Here is a 16,628-nt window from a genome sequence, read left to right as displayed (position 1 = left end):
ATAGCCATGGCTACCAGTTTGAGAAAGGCCCTGGAAGCAGTCTGCTATCGAGACTAGGTTGTAGGCCTTGGAGCCAACTAGCTGGCCTGTATGGCCTATACAGGCCAGCTAGTTGGCCCTAGCCTGGAAACTTGTTCACCTGGTTTTGGGTCAATTTGAACTATCTTCCAAAACAGCAAAAGGAGTCTGGTGGACACTCATGCTGCTCTGTATTCTTCAAAGTAGCTGTTTTTTAAGGACATGTTTAACAGTTTAGTTGATCATTTTCAAGGCAGCTTTCCTTAATTTTTGAGATTTTAAATGTACGGAGTTTAGTGCTGTGTGTTAATGTTATATGTTATGTTACATATTGTGTGTAAAACTAAAAGAACAAAGTAGTTCCTACAGTAAGAATGAGTCTCAGGTTAGAATGTAGCAAACCTGCTCAGTATTTTATTGAACTTTCATGTTTGATAATAATGATGTATGGTTACTATGGCAACAGCTACTTACAGACTGATTAAAAGTTATGTTTTATTGACAACAGGAAAAATGTGTCTTGTATATTTTCTTTCAAAATTAAGATATTTTGTGATATAAATATCACAATGAAACTTTGAATTACACTTTAGGGTTACATATTAGAAAATGATAGACACTAACGCACTTGAAAGGGACTTACTTGACTAAAATACACAAGGCAATAAGAGATGGCAGTTTTCATCCCTATTATGTTTACAGAGCAAGTAAAAACGCCCTCCCCCGTTTGTGAATGAGCTAGCCCAATGACCTATGACCCTTATGGAGGGGGTGTGTCCCTTCGTGACGCCCATATCGATATTTCCTGACTCCGGCAGCACCAGTGATGACGTGACAGCTTCCATATCCGTCTGTCAACATGACTCAGCCTGACGTACAAGGTGGGTAGTTAACACGTCACACACACTGCCAAATCTGACATGTGCCTATCTGTAGCTGACACGCGTTTGAATCCACTCGGCCTATGGCTTAGGGACACGCCACCCTATTTTCGCCCCCCTCCCCTCTATAAAATTTAGAGTCCGATCGGTAGCGGCCGCATGTAAGAAGTCACAAGCATGCAAATGAGTACAGCTAGTTATTGACCAGCTAGGCATTATAGGTGCAGACGAGTTCTCTGCGCGTTGCCATAGTTACCGTACATCATCAGCGCTCCCAGTTTTGGCAGCAGAAGCGGAAGAGCAAAGCTAGCGGCTCGGAGTCTGCGCTGACTGAGAGGAGAGGAGAGAGAGTACCGGTTTGGTGTTGTGTGAGTCCGGACGGATGAGGAAGCCCCTCCGTAAGCTGAGGATGGCGTCCTGTCTGCACCTCTGCGCGGCCAGGCAGACCTCGGAGGAGTACCCGGCGCCGCGGACCTCGGAGGAGTGCCCGGCCAGACGTGCGGACGGGAAGGGCAGAGTCAGTGTGATAGGTACGGTACAGGCAGGGCTGGGGGCGGGCTGGTAGCAGCGCGATGCGGCCGTTACTAGAGCTTCTAGAAATTCTATGTGTTATATTATTCACTACCAGGACTTGTTGCACGTTAGGGAGTGGGAAGTTTTGCCCTTCAGCTTGAAATTTGGAAGTTAAGTACTAGTATCCTTATTTTTGAATAAGTACTATCTTATGATATAACAACCTGTTGCTTGAAATACTATCAAAGGGGTTTATAGTGAAAGTTCTTCATTTGCCGTCCATATAAAAGGTCTGATTTTGAAGGTGTATCCTTTTTTTTCTTTTTCATCTTGTTATATTAGTGTTTTGACACATCCAAAACTACATTATTACACACATCCAGAACATATACAGCATTACAAGCTCACCAACAAAAGCACTGACTGCAGTTAGTCTCACTATAGTCTGCAGAATGGCTGTCAGCACACTTAGCACATACACCTTAGAGCTACGTCGTACACGTCCAAAGCTACATTACAGTTTTATACACATCCCAGAGCTAACAGCAGAGCCAGTCAGGGAGCTAAATGGTTTTTATGCGACAGTGAGAGATGTGATATTACTTCTCAGCCTGTTTGCCTGTAGGCAGGAGGCTGAACTTAATATAGGAGAGGTGGGAAATGCTGAATGTAGGCTTAACGTAGCTACTATATGATAACACAAGGCTGTGTCTGTAATATTGCGGAGGTGGGAATGGTGAAGTTAAGGATTAGGGGTGGTGCTATGTTATAACACAAAAGCTGTAGTATTGGGGACAAGGGAAATGGTGAAGGCAAGATTACGGGTCTTATAACTTGAAGGCTGAACCTGTAATATTGGGGGGTGGGAAAAGGTGAAGTTAGGGTTACTGCTGCTGTGGTGTTGTTTAATATTATTATTATTGATGATAATCTTTACGTATATGTTCTTGCCTACATGAGCTATCATAAAGCTTTTCTATAAGCCTGCTACGGAGGCTAATCAGAAAACAGCCAAAGACCACCAAATCCCCAGTTCTATAAGCCTGCTACGGAGGCTAATCAGAAAACAGCCGAAGACCACCAAACCCCCAGTTCTATAAGCCTGCTACGGAGGCTAATTCTTCTCCCTATTCCTGATGTTTGGGGGAACGTAACAAGCCTGAGTGCAGTATAACGACAACAAAGCTGGAGGGAATCACGCCGTATTCGTACCTGCTATTTTAGGATACCAGCCTGGGGTGGCACTTATATACTCACTGGTTATCCCCATATCCACAGCATGCCTCCGTTAGGCCACACCAATTCAATTTGTTGGTTCACGGAATCACCCCTTCATTTTTTCTGATTTGCAAAAAAAAAAAAACATTTCAGCCTCTGAATCAACTCAAATAGGCTCATATTTTCCTCCCAACAGTTGAGGAAAGTGCTTTTTCTTCCTAGATGTTACAGGTTTTCCATCAGTATCAATGCAGTGGTTTGATTCAAACTTTTCAAAGTTTAAAAAAACAGTCTTTTGTGTTGACTTCATGGCTCCTTTCAGCATTTTGGGCTATAGTAAGATTCCTAGACCTGTTTTTTTTTTTCCTGTTGCTTCATATTTTTCCGAAAAAATCCAAGAACTGGAACAAATTAAATTGGTGTGGCCTTAGTTATTCCCATATCCACCGCATACCTACATCATAAGGAGCTCAGTACGGCTGGGCAAACCATCGCACAGTCCTAGTACAGTGGCTAAAATGTGTTTCTATAAGGGTGACCTTTTCTTGTGAGGATGATAGGGCCTAATACGTCGGTGAAGGTTAGACATCCAGGTAATAAGATATGCAAAATAAACTGTTAGTAGTGTTAGGAGTTACTCATCGACAAGCAACTGGATATGATTTTGGAAATGGTTAGACATTTCATTGGGTAGCATCCACTACCTTTCGTCAGTGACACTAGAGTCAGTTGTCAGAAAAGCAGGTTTATATAAGTAGGGCCTGATATTTTCTAGAGACGAATTTGGGAGTCCCTGAATGTGCCTCCGTGAATGATTTCATGGTGAATGATTTAATAATAACGAGTTTTATTAAAAGTTTTGTCAGCCCAAGGGCTGAATTACGTGTTCCGCGCATTGGATGAAAGGTACATCTGACACATTAATAGGTTTATTAAAATCAATATTTCAGACATATTCATTAAAAGATTACAAGCTGAGCTAAAATATATGTATTATATATGTACAGGTAGAAGCTAAAATTGTCTACCTGCACATTAAGTTAGCAATAATTGCAAAATTAAAATACAGACGGTCATAGAAACGTCAGCTCGTGTTTAACAAGTGGTTGTGAATAAAATAAAGAACTTTGCTATTCCTGAGTCCCATTTGCTGTGTGACAGGAAAAGGTTTAAAACAGCAAAATTAAAGCTCTGAGACTCTTAAAGGGAAGATCTCTGAGATTACGTGCATCTTCCTAGATTAGATATCTTGGTCCAAGCATCACCTTTCAGGCCAGGTTACAAATTAGCAGTCTGTTCCTCAGTCGCTTTTATCTGGCGATATCAAAGCCATCATTCCCACTGACTGTTGAGAACCAGTGGCACTCCTCAGCAAATCTGATTAGTCTGTCTGATTGGTCCATCTGAACTGTGGCTAAAAACAGAGTCATGCAGATCTAGAGGAAATTAAAATGTTGTACCTGAGTGTACCTGTGTAGAAAATAGTACTGAGTCAGATGTCCATCCATTTTTTTCATGCAACACAAACTACAATTCACAAGGAAATTTTCACTGGATATAGCTGTTTTGAGTCCTGTCCAAGCAGCACTTTCCATCTACCATTTGTTCATCATGCTTTCATCTGTCAGTATCAAAGCCATCGTTCCCACCTACTGCTCAGATCCTAAGACACGACGGGAAAATCTGGTTAGTCCGTCTGATTGGTTTGTCTGATCTGCAGAAGGGAGCTTCAGAACTGGCAAAATTACCCCGAGGAGCCGTGGCTAAAAATAGAGCTGTGCAGATGGACGGGAAATTAAAATGTTGTAGCTGGGTAGAAAATATCACTGACATCCACCCAATGTTTTCATGCACCACAAACAACAATTCACAAGGAAATTTTCACCCAAGCAACAGATTTTGTAGACTGTCAGACAGTTCAGTCACTGATGAAAAGAAGTGGATGCTAATTAACAGTTTTGAAAATCTATCCAGTTGCTTGAATAACAATTTCCTTGACTGTGTATCTTATTGGCTGGATATCCAATCTTCTTTGACAAAACAGTTCTGTATATTGATGGATCCCGCAGTTCTCAGTAATATCTGCATGTTTTGAGGCATTTTAGTTTTGACTCAAAATAGATTGAAACATCAATCTGTGACTTAGAATGGGTTATAACCCTTAAATCTTTCAGTACAGAGGTAATACGAAGTCTGATAGAGACAAGTGTTGCATCCCTTTCCTATGTCGAGGAATATTATGGAATTAAGTAGAGTCGTGACCATGCATCTTTTGCACAAACAACACAGCAGGACTCCTCTTTTCCTATATTGACATTACAAAATGGGACTCATAATATGTCAATGATTGTTAGACATCCAGTAATAATGACATACACAGAATAATTTATTCATTTCTTCATATCACTGACGTATCAGTAGTTTTATTTGGGATGAATACCTATACGTTCAACTACAGATTCACTGACAAAAAGTAGTGGATGCTACTTGAAACGTCTGACAGTTTTCAAAATCCATCCAGCTGCTTGAGTAACAATTTACTTGTGGGACTCAAGACCTTTCATGTTAGTTTGGCACGAAGTCAAACCTGCCGACCATGTAATGGAGGTTCCACCTGGTTTATGGCTAATGGGTAATGTGGGGCAATGGTTAAAATGCAGGTGAGACAGTAGTAAACTACAAGGTTTTGGCCTCCCTTGCACAGTTTGTATCATATGTATACCTTCTTTTGCTTCTTAAGTTATTGTAATTTTTCATGTGCAAATAAACAATCTCTCTCATCCTGTGGCTTAAACAACAATGCACATAAGTAATTTGAATTAAATAAACAGCAAATTTCAGAATTTTTAAGAACCTACAGTTTGCAGAGAAAAGCTTTTTTAATATTGTAGAAAAAATATTTAAAAAATTGACAAGTCTGCAAGCTACATGAATTATACAGGTTCCGTATAATTAACTACGTATTGTAAAATGCAGAATGTCGGTATTTAGAGCCCAGCAGTGATTTGTGGCTCATCCTGTGATGTCTGCATGGCTTTTATCATGCTAGTTTGAAGGGCCGTGGCTGGATGTTAAGAATTGAATAACACAATGAAATAGATGTGCTCTGGTTTGACAAATGTGACGACAACCTTTCCAACAGGCAGATTTTATTCCCCTCTCAGCAGGGCTGTAAGAACATAAGTGTGGTTAATGACACGGCTATGGAGACGTTACTGCGACATGAGTTCACGTTTTGGCAGGATGCCCAATTATAATGTGTGCGCAGGCTTGTCTAAGTACCTCAACATAGAATTTATGTAGACAATAATCTCAGTGCCTTGAAACATTCATTAAATCGCATACTGATTTCCTACTCTGTGAAGCTGTGTTCTTGGAAGTGAAATGTTTTTTAATGATTATCTTAAGCTGGTATTCCAATCGTAACTAATTCAACAGTGAATAGCAACGTTCTATATTCACAACCACTTGTTTAACAAGAGCTGACGTCTGTCATCTTCTTCAGGGCAATTATGACTGGTTCACTGTGCAATGACAAATGACTTAAGACTAATAGTACTATAAGAGGATGGCTTTATTACCGTCTGGATTTTCTTAGCCATATAAGCTACATGGCTAATTAGTGAGTTATTCCATGTTCCTTCTACACTTAGTCTAGTTCAAGTTTTGGCTGGTGTCCCACATGTCTAGACATACCTATGCCCTTGAATGTAAGTGTATCTACATAGAATGAATGTGGAATATTTTCTTTTCTCCGTACATGTAACCAAACGTCACTCGTGGTTTCTGTAAATGTTTGTACATGTACTTTATATCTAAGATCATCAGTTTTGTTATAAACTGGTCCTACCGTTAATTTGTTTTACATGTATTTCCAAGGTTTACCCTTTGTCCTGCTGTGCGCAACATATGTCGCTTGGCACATACAGTACCATCTATATAACACCCTGTATAGGTACGATTTGGAGGTATTTCTCGTGCAACGCTTCACACCGCAGCGAAACGCAGCGAATGCGGAAGTAACTATGCCACTGCAGGGCAAAAAAATTTGGGGGTCTACATGTATGATCTAATTAAGACATGAAATTATTGAAAAATATTGTGCTAGGAATGCCAGCAGGACAAGGGATAAATAATACATGTAGCTGCACTACTAATGTTGCTAGCTCGGCTGAGATATGATGTTTAATGTTGTGCTGTTCTAGACATGATTTTTTTTTCCTATTCCAACTTTTATTACAAGACATGGCGACAGCAAACTCAAGTTTTTATCAACCTATATTTATGCCCCCTCCAACACAGACAAACCCCAGACATGTATCACCAGAATTTTGGCTCGTGTCCCAGACCCATGTTACTGATGTCTACACTCCAGTCTGAAGTACCATTATATTATATCAAGTGTAATGATTTTTTGATAGCTGAAAGGGTAATCTGGCTTTGCTACTGGTTAGGTCTTCAGCTGAGCAAACCAGGTCATGCTGCACCACAGGGATACTGGAATAAAGGCAATTTTCTCACAACACGTTTTTTAGCTACTTATAGAGAAGGCTAGACAGGGTGAAGACAAAGATAAAGTAAAAAGGTACTGGACTGACAGATTCATGCTCCAACTATGAAAGGGTTGCAAGTGCCACAGAAATGAAAGGAACATGGGAATCGAATGAAGCAAATTTTCTCACATGTTTTTTCCTTTCCCTCTCCCAGAGCAACAGGCTTCCAAGACAAGGACAACACACAGATTCTGTGCAAATAACTAAATAAAAAAGGGCTGCAGCTAGTGTCACAGAAATGAAAGGGCCACAAGAATGAAGCAAATTTCTCACAGCATATTTTTCTTCCTTCCTTTCTTCCAGAAGAGGCTGCCAAACTGTTGGACTGGGTGTTTGCTAAAACAGACTTTGAAGACCAGGACGATGCCCAGCAAACCTTCGCCCACGTGCGCTCGGAGCTGCCCAAGACTGCTGCAAGCGCGGACGGGATGAAACTTGTGCAGAAGTTTGAGAACCTCAGACATAAGAATGAAGCAAATTTCTCATAATATGTTTTTTCCTTCCCTTCTCCCAGAGCAACAGACTTCAAAAGACAATGCCAACGCACAGATTCTGTCCAAGCAACTACAAAAAGGCTGCTGCTTAAGCATCACAGAAATGAAGGGGACATAGGAATGAAGCAAATTTTTTCATGTTTTTTTCTTCTTGTTTTACAGAAGAGGCAGCTAAGCTACTGGACAGGGTTTTTGCTAAAACAGACTTTGAAGACAAGGACGATGCCCAGCAAACCTTCGCCCACGTGCACTCGGAGCTGCCCAAGACTGCGGCCAGTCCGGACGGCGTCAAACTTGTGCAGAAGTTTGCGAGCCTGGGGAGCGCCGCGACGGTGGAGAGCACGTTTCTGGACATGATCAAGATCATCTGGCGCACGGTGAGGCTCACACCGGGAACGTCGGTCGTCAGGATTCAGTTGTTCTTCCTCGCGATCGCCGCAATGATGGTGTCCGTGCTTAAGTCGCCAAATGTCTCAGATGGTAAGTTTGTTTCTGTTTGTTTGTTTGTTTGTTTGTTTGTTTGAAATAACTGACAAACACACCATTTTGTACAGTAAGAACAAGCTATGCAAGACCAGACTGTAAGGTCTGATCTACTCACACCTCTCAGACGGTCTCTGTGCTCAAGTTGCCGAGCGTCTCAGACGGTGAGTTTGTTTTTGTTTGTTTGTTTGTTTGGGGTACGTCAGTCCTCAGGATTCAACTGTTCTTCCTCGCAATCGCTGCCATGATGGTCTCCGTGCTCAAGTCGCCAAATGTCTCAGACGGTGAGTGGGAAACATATTGTTTTTGCTACCTGTCAAATTCTTGAAGGAAACCAACCTGTCAACCTTGACAGACAACATTGACAAAAATCTTAGGAAAAATTATATTATCCAATGAACCACCAACAACCACTCTCAAACCCATGATTTGCTTCTCCAAATGTGAGAAATTTTGTTTTAAAGTTTTAAGAATCCAAAATTTCCCACTGGACCCCCCTAGATTGCAAGTACTCTCCCCACATGTCCAATCATGACTATGGGCTGACGGAAAAAATTTCAAGCTGGCTAGAGCCCTGTCAATAACCCTGAGCAAAGGTGGCTTCCCTCCTCCTTAGCAGTCCCAGCACACACCTGAAGACACCTGAGTGCTCCTTAAGGTTTGCGGGGTCACCTGTGATCCATGAGGGAGGCTGTAAGGAGGTCAGGCTGACATTTCTGCAGATTTGTGCCGGGCCTGTCCTCGGTGCTGAACGGATGGTGACTGTGATTTCAGCTGTCTGTAGGCCTTTAGCTGGGAAAGGTTAACCATCTCCCTGCTGCCTAACCCCATAAACACTACAGATTTGGTACCTAATGGCTACATTAGCAGGCTGAAGGTGATTTGTGGTTGTTGGGAGAGGATGTTCAAGTGGCAAGATGGTCTTGTTTAAGTTGTTGATTCAGAATCTGAAGGTTCTGGGTTCGAATCCCTAGCAGACCCCAATGTTGTGGCCCTGGGAAAGACACTTTACACCTATTTCCCCCCACTTTACTTCACTCAGGTGAAAATGAGTACTTATCTTCAGTTACTAAGAGGTGTCTAAGAGATGAAAGAGTGACTAAGAGAGGATAACAAAGGGCTGAGGGAAAAATTGAATCTGTTTCTACTCCCAGAGACTGTATGTACCAATTACATGTACTTACTTACTTACTTAGCTCGAGCCAATCCAGAAAATCCCTTCCATAACACTTGGTCTTCCATGGCCCTTTGCAATTTGTTGGTATCAAGTAGGTCAGTGTCACATCGTATTGTCTAAGTAGGTGACTCTGGGACTCCCCTACCCCTACCTTTTTTTCCCTCAGCAGCAGGCTCCCAAAGAACCAGATGGAATGCATGAATTTCAGAGTGTACCAAGATACAGACTTTCCCCTCAGACTTGGATATTTTCCAGTTTGCAGCATTTTGTTTTACGTCCAAGAACCGTGATATTAACCTGTTGCAGCCCGAGCCCTGCCTGTGAAGATTCTGCAGCGTCTGAAGCTACAGACTTCGTGTCTCTGCAGCCGCCGCAGTTCATAATCCTGGCTGCAGATCTAACCTGTATATATGCTAATTTCTACATCCTACTCTTTGTTGGACAGACAGTAACTAGATGAATGTCCATCCTCTTCTATCCAGTGTATTTGCTAATCTTTCTTCTACAAATGAAAGCTTGTCTATGCCTATTGCTGAGTTCCTAGCCTGCATGTATAGCACGGAAGTCTACATACTTGACAAACACGTTAGTACCATATCAGCCTTATACCATAAAGCCAGTCTACGGGTGTGACTAATGTGTGGCATAGACTGTTATTGTACCAGTAGAATAAACAAGGTTTTACCCACTGATCTATGGAAACCACATGTGCAGTCCACAAAGTACCTGGCCAAGCCTTATAATTGGATACACACACACATACACTGGAAACTTCGTATCTAATGTCTTGAAGGCATTTCAGTCAGAAGATGAGCCAGCTTCATGATGACTTACTTCTCTATTCCAGCGGCATGTTTTTATCCATGGTTAACGCTGGTCTATAGAGGCAATACCAGGTACAAGTATGTACATTCCACTATGTATCTGACCAAGCTTTAAAATTGGATATTGGATTATATATTCATACTGGACACTTCTTGTCTAATTTCTTGAAGGCATTTCAGTCAGAAGATGAGCTGACATCGTCATGACTTACAGAGTTACTTCTCTATTCCGCCAGCATGTGCAGGTTTTCCCCCAGGGTTAGTTGATGTAGAAATAACGAAGGCGGCCTGACATGTGTGGTCGTGATCTGTTATTCTCTCATCTCTCCTGATCTGTTCTCTTCTTCACTGATCAAAACTGATCACAGTCCCTGTCTGAGTCTTGGAGCTGGGAGATGCTCAGCAGTCAGGCCAATCCAAGTTAGCTTGTTGGTTCTCAGGGTTAGAAAGATTGTCATCAGTGGACTGAATTCTTTCTGCTTGGAAATGTTTGAGAACCAGGGAAGCCCAGTGGTGTCAGGCATCAACATGTACAAACGTATTCTGCAGGAAGAGGCCCCATTTCCAGTCCATAAGAAACATTTAATTCATTTTATATTTTACTAATAGATCACACTGAGGTCTGTGACACTTTTTTCATGTGCCCCTGGATACATAAAAGTTTACAGCCACAAGACATAAACAAATTTCTTACATTGACAAAATGTGACGTGCTGAATTAAAGCTGAATACCAGCCCTGTTTCAGTCCATTTTGAAAAGGAAGAAGGCGTCAGGTCTGAGGAGTCATTCACACCTCATGTAACCATGGTAACACAAATTGCCACATGACGACAGCCCAGTGAGTCATGTGTGGAAGATGAAAGCCTGCTCCAAAACAAACAACACTGTCGTCATGGGGACGTCATAGCAACAGCAGCAGCTGTCAGAAAACATCTGAGAACCAACAAATGTTTATTTATTTACTTTGTGTGAGTTACCTTATGTATAAAAAATATTACTTTGTTTTCATTTGTGAGCAAGTAGTATTTATGTTATGACCCCCTGACACTCCTCCACGCTCGACCTCTATGAAAAGCGGCCGAAATAGCGGCCGATTAGAGCATGTAACACTGTTACAGATCGAGTTGAAATAAAGGCTCAAACAAACAAACAAACAAACAAATTAAAGTGTTTTCACCTCAGCATCTGTCAGTAAGACCCTGCTAATGGAAACTCAGTCATCCCTTTATTGTCATATTAAGCTCAGCCTCGGCCTGTTGGAGTGCTTTTAGGCATGTCTCCATGGTAACTGTCAAGCACTTAACCTAATAGAGAAGGGTCACAATCACCTGAGGGGTCACTGAACTCTAAATCACCTGAGAGGTCGATGAACTCTAAATCACTGGTAGGTTCAATGAACTCTAAAGCACTTTAGGGTTCACTGAACTCTAAACAATCTGTTGTTTGTTTGTTTTTTGCAACAGATCTGCAGGAGAAGTTACTGCAAACTTAACAATACTGCATGTATTTCTAGATTTATGTTGTACAATTGTAACGTTTTGTTGATTCATCTGTTGGATGTGGAGCCAGGGCCCCCTTGGAAATCAGTTGATAAAGAAATCAGTTGTTTATCAACTAAAGGGGCGACCCTCAAGATTAATAAATAAAAAAATAAAAATTTACAAATCGTACAGCAGTCATCTGTTTCAAAGTTGTAACTCTCTCTTTGACACCACAGAAGATCTGACAACCAGTTTTCTTCACACTTTTTTGGTGTTCTGTTCCCCTTTATGTTGTAACTGTTGTATGTGTCTGAATCTTTGTGTTTTTGCCTCCAGATCTGCTGGAGAAGTGACTGCAGTCTGTATTTAAGATTTACGCGAGTCATAACTGTTTTTCTCCAAATTGTGACCTATTGACAGTATTGTATCTGTGTTTCCCCCCAGATCTGCTGGAGACGTGGCTACACAAGGTGGAGGTTTGGCTGGGGAGGCAGCTCACCAGTGGGGGGAAGGTAAATAAATTCTAACATACATGTATATCATAGAGCATTGTAACAGTTACTTTTTATCTATTGTTACTCACAAATTGACCATGCTACTGGAAATTCCCACAATGTACAAGTTAGCTCTGTGAGTAATGTTTGACTGTGAATGTCATAAGCTGCTAGGTACTTTCAATAGCTGATCATAATCATCAAATTATTCATTCATTCATTCATTCATTCATTCATTCACTCATTTACTCATTCACTCATTCATTCATTCATTCACTCATTCCTTCACTCATTCATTCATTCATTCACTCATTCATTAATTCACTCACTCATCCATTCACTCATTCATTTATTCCTTCCTTCCTTCCCTCCAGGGCTGTGTGGATGGTGGAGAGGGGAGTGTGAATGACAGGTTAGACAGGTTTTTCTCCACGCCGTACCTGCACGACTTCGACTGAAGCGAGAGACTCGGGTCGCACCAAGACAGTTCCTCAGTTTTCACACAGCTAAGGTTTAAAACTGAACAAGAGCACAAGATGGGAAGTTCAAGAAAAACTTGAATCAGGCTGATCGGGCAGCACCAAGACATTTTATCAGTTCGCACACAGCTTAAAGGTAAAAACTGAACAAGAGGATGAGATGGGAACTTCAAGGAAAACTTAAATCTGGCTTATATGTGGTGTCTTTGCTGAGAGAATTAGCCAGGTTTGATATTTGAAATCTCTAGTTGACAGTAGAGTGTTGGTATGAAGACTATGAGTGGAATTCTACAGGAAGATTTTATTGTCTGAGAAGGAAAGCCAAAGAGGACAGTTGTGTTTGTGTCTGTCTTCAGAACATGGAAGATGGTTGGACTCCAGAAATTTGGAGCTGGAAAAGGGAGAGAGTTTTGTGTGTGGTACTGGTGATGGTTTAAAGTATGGTCTTCAGTTCTTGTTACAAGTGAGATGAAATGAGTTCAAACTTTGTTGTGCAATCAGCTGTGCTGTCCTTTAGACTGAACTGTGTGGATTTTACACAGTACATTTGTAAAACTTAAATTGACATATCAATTAAAGAATTTGTCTTGGTTTGCTTTTGTGCATATTTGGGAAAAATGATAAACTGACAGTTCTAGCATATACAGATGCAGCCTTAAAGTATGGTTTTAAAAAAAAGGAAACAGATTAACAAGCTCTACAGTGGAATTCAATGTACATTGTATATAAGATTTAAAGTGGCCATAGTTATCATACAGTACTTATTTATCATACACAGTACCATTGCATTGTGCTTTTATCAGGAAATACTTTTTTCTTTTTTCCTGGTCTTTTATATACAGGTGTACCAGTGAGACATTTTTAAACACCTGTAAGAGAACACTTTGTCTTACCTGGTTACACTTGATGTCCCAAAGATGACTTGAATTTGACACTTTCTGAAGACATTTTAATGTCAAACATATCTACTGACTTTGCTACATTTCATATATAACAGTTTTACATTGTCAAGAACCAAGTGTTAACCTTTATATGCATGACATAATATTTGAGAATCACTGTAGTAAATATTTAAAAAAAGTGCCAAATCTTTATCAAACGTTATATTATGAAAGATAACTTCTATGAAATGTTTTAAGCTTGGCATTGAAATCTGTATATTTAAAGAGAAAAGCTTACATGTAGATAAAGATACATTGTACTAGTAGATGATTATATGGTGTGTAAATACCTGTATAGCCTGTATTTGTTGCTAGTGTATACGTAATTGAAGACTTGGCCAAGGTTTGGTTGCCTGCGGTACATTGCTCTTGATCTGTAGATAGTGAAAAACTCTACAGTTGCTTTGTTATATATACTTATCACCAAATGTATGTTGTATATTCTTTCAAAAACTCTATCTACAACGTTTTTATGTATGTATGTATGTATGTATGTATGTATGTATGTATGTATGTATGTATGTATGTATGTGGAAATGATGTCAGCATAGACATGTTGGTGCCTTCTTATTAGCCTCTACCAGGCTTGAGGAGGCGGCTGGAAAGAGTAGAAATCGGCCAAAATAAAGAGATAAGCATGCCAAGGGAGTATGGCCGTTGAGAGAACAGTTCGCCGCCCTACAACTGTTCTCTCAACGGCCAAACTCCCTTGGCATGCTTATCTCTTTATTTTGGCCGATTTCTACTCTTTCCAGCCGCCTCCTCAAGCCTGGTAGAGGCTACCTTCTTATAACCCATTTGTACTTAAAAAGCACACAGCATTTGATAAATTGTGTGCTCCAGACCTGTGACATTTCAACAATTTTGCACACAAAGAAAAACATTGGTGACATATTCCTGTCTAGCCTTTAACGTTTGCAGAATTAAAACACCATCGGTCCACATGTTGCAACTTGACCATCGTGTCCAAATTACTTAACTGCTGTATGGATGTTTTTATAGGACACCAATTAAGGCCAGTCAAATAATCCATACAGAAATTGAGTCTTCACAGAATTCATTAAAACTCTTTCTAAGCATGATTTCTGAGTCTGTATGCCTATCAATGTGGGATTCTATATATATATAGTTATAAGCAAGCAGATCTAGGGTCACCGCAGTCATTGATAGATACATAACTTACTTAGTAGATATCTAAGTTCATAACACACCAAACCTTAGGAATTCTATTTGTCCAGTCCGAAAGCTTGTGCATCAAGGTACAACTTGTTTTTCTCTTCAGAACACCTCAACTGTGTATTTCACACTGTCAGATCCGTCTGTTTGTATGAGAATCTTTCCTCAAAGGAAGATGAAAACTTAATGGAGAGTAAATCTAGAAAGCGTCGGTGACGGTCAGACATCCAGGTGATAAAATACGTCAAAAAGCAGTTCCTCAAGCAACTGGATATGATTTTGGAAACGGTCAGATGTTTCAGGTAGGTATCACTACCTTTCGTCAGTGATTTTTCGTGAGTGGACTTCCCAAAAAAAAGTCTTCACTTATTTGCACATCAATCAATAGTTCGTGCTTATAAACTTTCATCTCTCCTACACTACAGTCTATAGTGGTTGCTACCTGAAACGTCTGACCGTTTCCAACATCATATCCAGTTGCTTGAGTAACTGCTTTTTGGTGAATCTAGAAAAGCCCGGTACGCGGTCCATCTGAGCCCCGGTATGTAACGTTATCTACTGAGGACGCAGATTCTAACATAAATCAGCACCCTCAGATCCGCTTTGCCTGAATACTGCTGTATTTGCAGGTCTGACGATAAAACTGGGAGTTTTCAGAGATGACGACTTGTCCATATCCCTCAGGACAGCACGTGAGATGTGACCGTACATCTTTTGAGTTTTTATGAACCAATATGAAAGGCAGAATGCGCTGTTAAACCTGTATGTGCTGCATAAGATTCGTCTGGTAGGATCTGATACACTTGCTGTCTTTATTTGGTTTTCCTTTAATGCCCACGATCGTGATAATGATCATTCTGGCATACTCATTTTCACCTGAGCGAAGTAAAGGAGACGATGTAAAGTGCCCTTCCCAATGGCACAAGGTCGGTTACCTTGCAGGATTGGTTCTGAGCCGAATGCTCTGACGTTTCGCCACACAACTCCACTATTTCCTACAAACTTCCTTGGACAAACGGAGAGCCCGTTCAGATAGAACAAGTCTCTGATAGAAAGACAGAATTAAAGAGATAGAAACAAATCGAAGACACAAAATCAAACTGAAAACTAAAAGCCGACTTTGAGTAAGGAATGAAAGTTACTTTCTGCAATACTTTAACCTTTAGCATATGCATACTGAAGTAGCCATTTAGCTACAAGTGTGTTTGTACTATTTGTTACAATACTCAGGGGTGCCAAAGAATTTATCAGAATTTTACGGAATTTATCCGATCCTTACTAGGGAACATACGAAGTTTACGGAATACATACGATCCTTACTAGAAACATACGAAGTTTACGGAATACATACGATCCATTACGCGGAATACATACGATCCTTACTAATTTGGTGACAAATTGAAGATGGCGGACTATTATAGCGATGTTCTCCCTACAATATCTTGGTTTCAAAGACTTTTAAGGGCTTGTCCTGCCCTGCTAAATCTCAAACAGCACTTACAATGTATGCGGACTTCTTTCACGACATATTAGCCTGTATTAGATTAGGTAAATTACACCAGGTCCTATGATTGAGATTGAGCTAGAACTAGAAGAAAACCTGGCGCGAAGGGAAAATCTACGTTCTTGATACACAGAGACTATCCAGAACCATGCCTGATCCTAACCCTAACACTTTCAGGCATAGAACTAGATAGGCCCAGTTCTGGATCGATTAAAGCGCGCGTACCGGTGAGTTAATTGTTTAGGGATTGCCGCGTTCAGCACCAAGGACAGGCCCACTCTATCCAGAACCGAGCCTAATCCTAACCCTAACCCATTCAAGCATAGAACTAGACAGGTGCGGTTTTGAGTCGATTAAACCGCGCGTACGGTGAATTGTTGCTTAGGGATTG

The 16,628-nt window shown here is 40.8% G+C and overlaps 1 protein-coding gene across 1 annotated transcript; it reads left to right on the top strand.

Annotated features, from left to right (window-relative positions):
• The first annotated feature begins 1,238 nt into the window (after positions 1 to 1,238).
• On the top strand, positions 1,239 to 14,034 carry LOC109487282. Its single transcript, XM_019791269.1, has 4 exons — positions 1,239 to 1,429; positions 7,840 to 8,157; positions 12,088 to 12,155; positions 12,512 to 14,034. The coding sequence occupies exons 1-4, from the start codon at positions 1,282 to 1,284 to the stop codon at positions 12,593 to 12,595; spliced, it is 618 nt and encodes a 205-aa protein (XP_019646828.1). The 5' UTR covers positions 1,239 to 1,281; the 3' UTR covers positions 12,596 to 14,034.
• Positions 14,035 to 16,628: the final 2,594 nt, after the last annotated feature.

This window comes from Branchiostoma belcheri, unplaced genomic scaffold (assembly GCF_001625305.1).
Source record: "Branchiostoma belcheri isolate BF01 breed outbred unplaced genomic scaffold, Haploidv18h27 scaffold87, whole genome shotgun sequence".
NCBI lineage: Eukaryota > Metazoa > Chordata > Leptocardii > Amphioxiformes > Branchiostomatidae > Branchiostoma > Branchiostoma belcheri.
Note: the sequence above shows the minus strand (reverse complement) of the source record. Positions and strands in the feature narration are given on the sequence as shown.

Coding starts and splice junctions, on each gene's coding strand:
- LOC109487282 (XM_019791269.1), top strand. CDS start 1,282: ATGAGGAAGCCCCTCCGTAAGCTGAGGATGGCGTCCTGTCTGCACCTC. Junction 8,158..12,087: donor GTCGCCAAATGTCTCAGATG/GTAAGTTTGTTT, acceptor GTTTCCCCCCAG/ATCTGCTGGAGACGTGGCTA. Junction 12,156..12,511: donor AGCTCACCAGTGGGGGGAAG/GTAAATAAATTC, acceptor CCTTCCCTCCAG/GGCTGTGTGGATGGTGGAGA.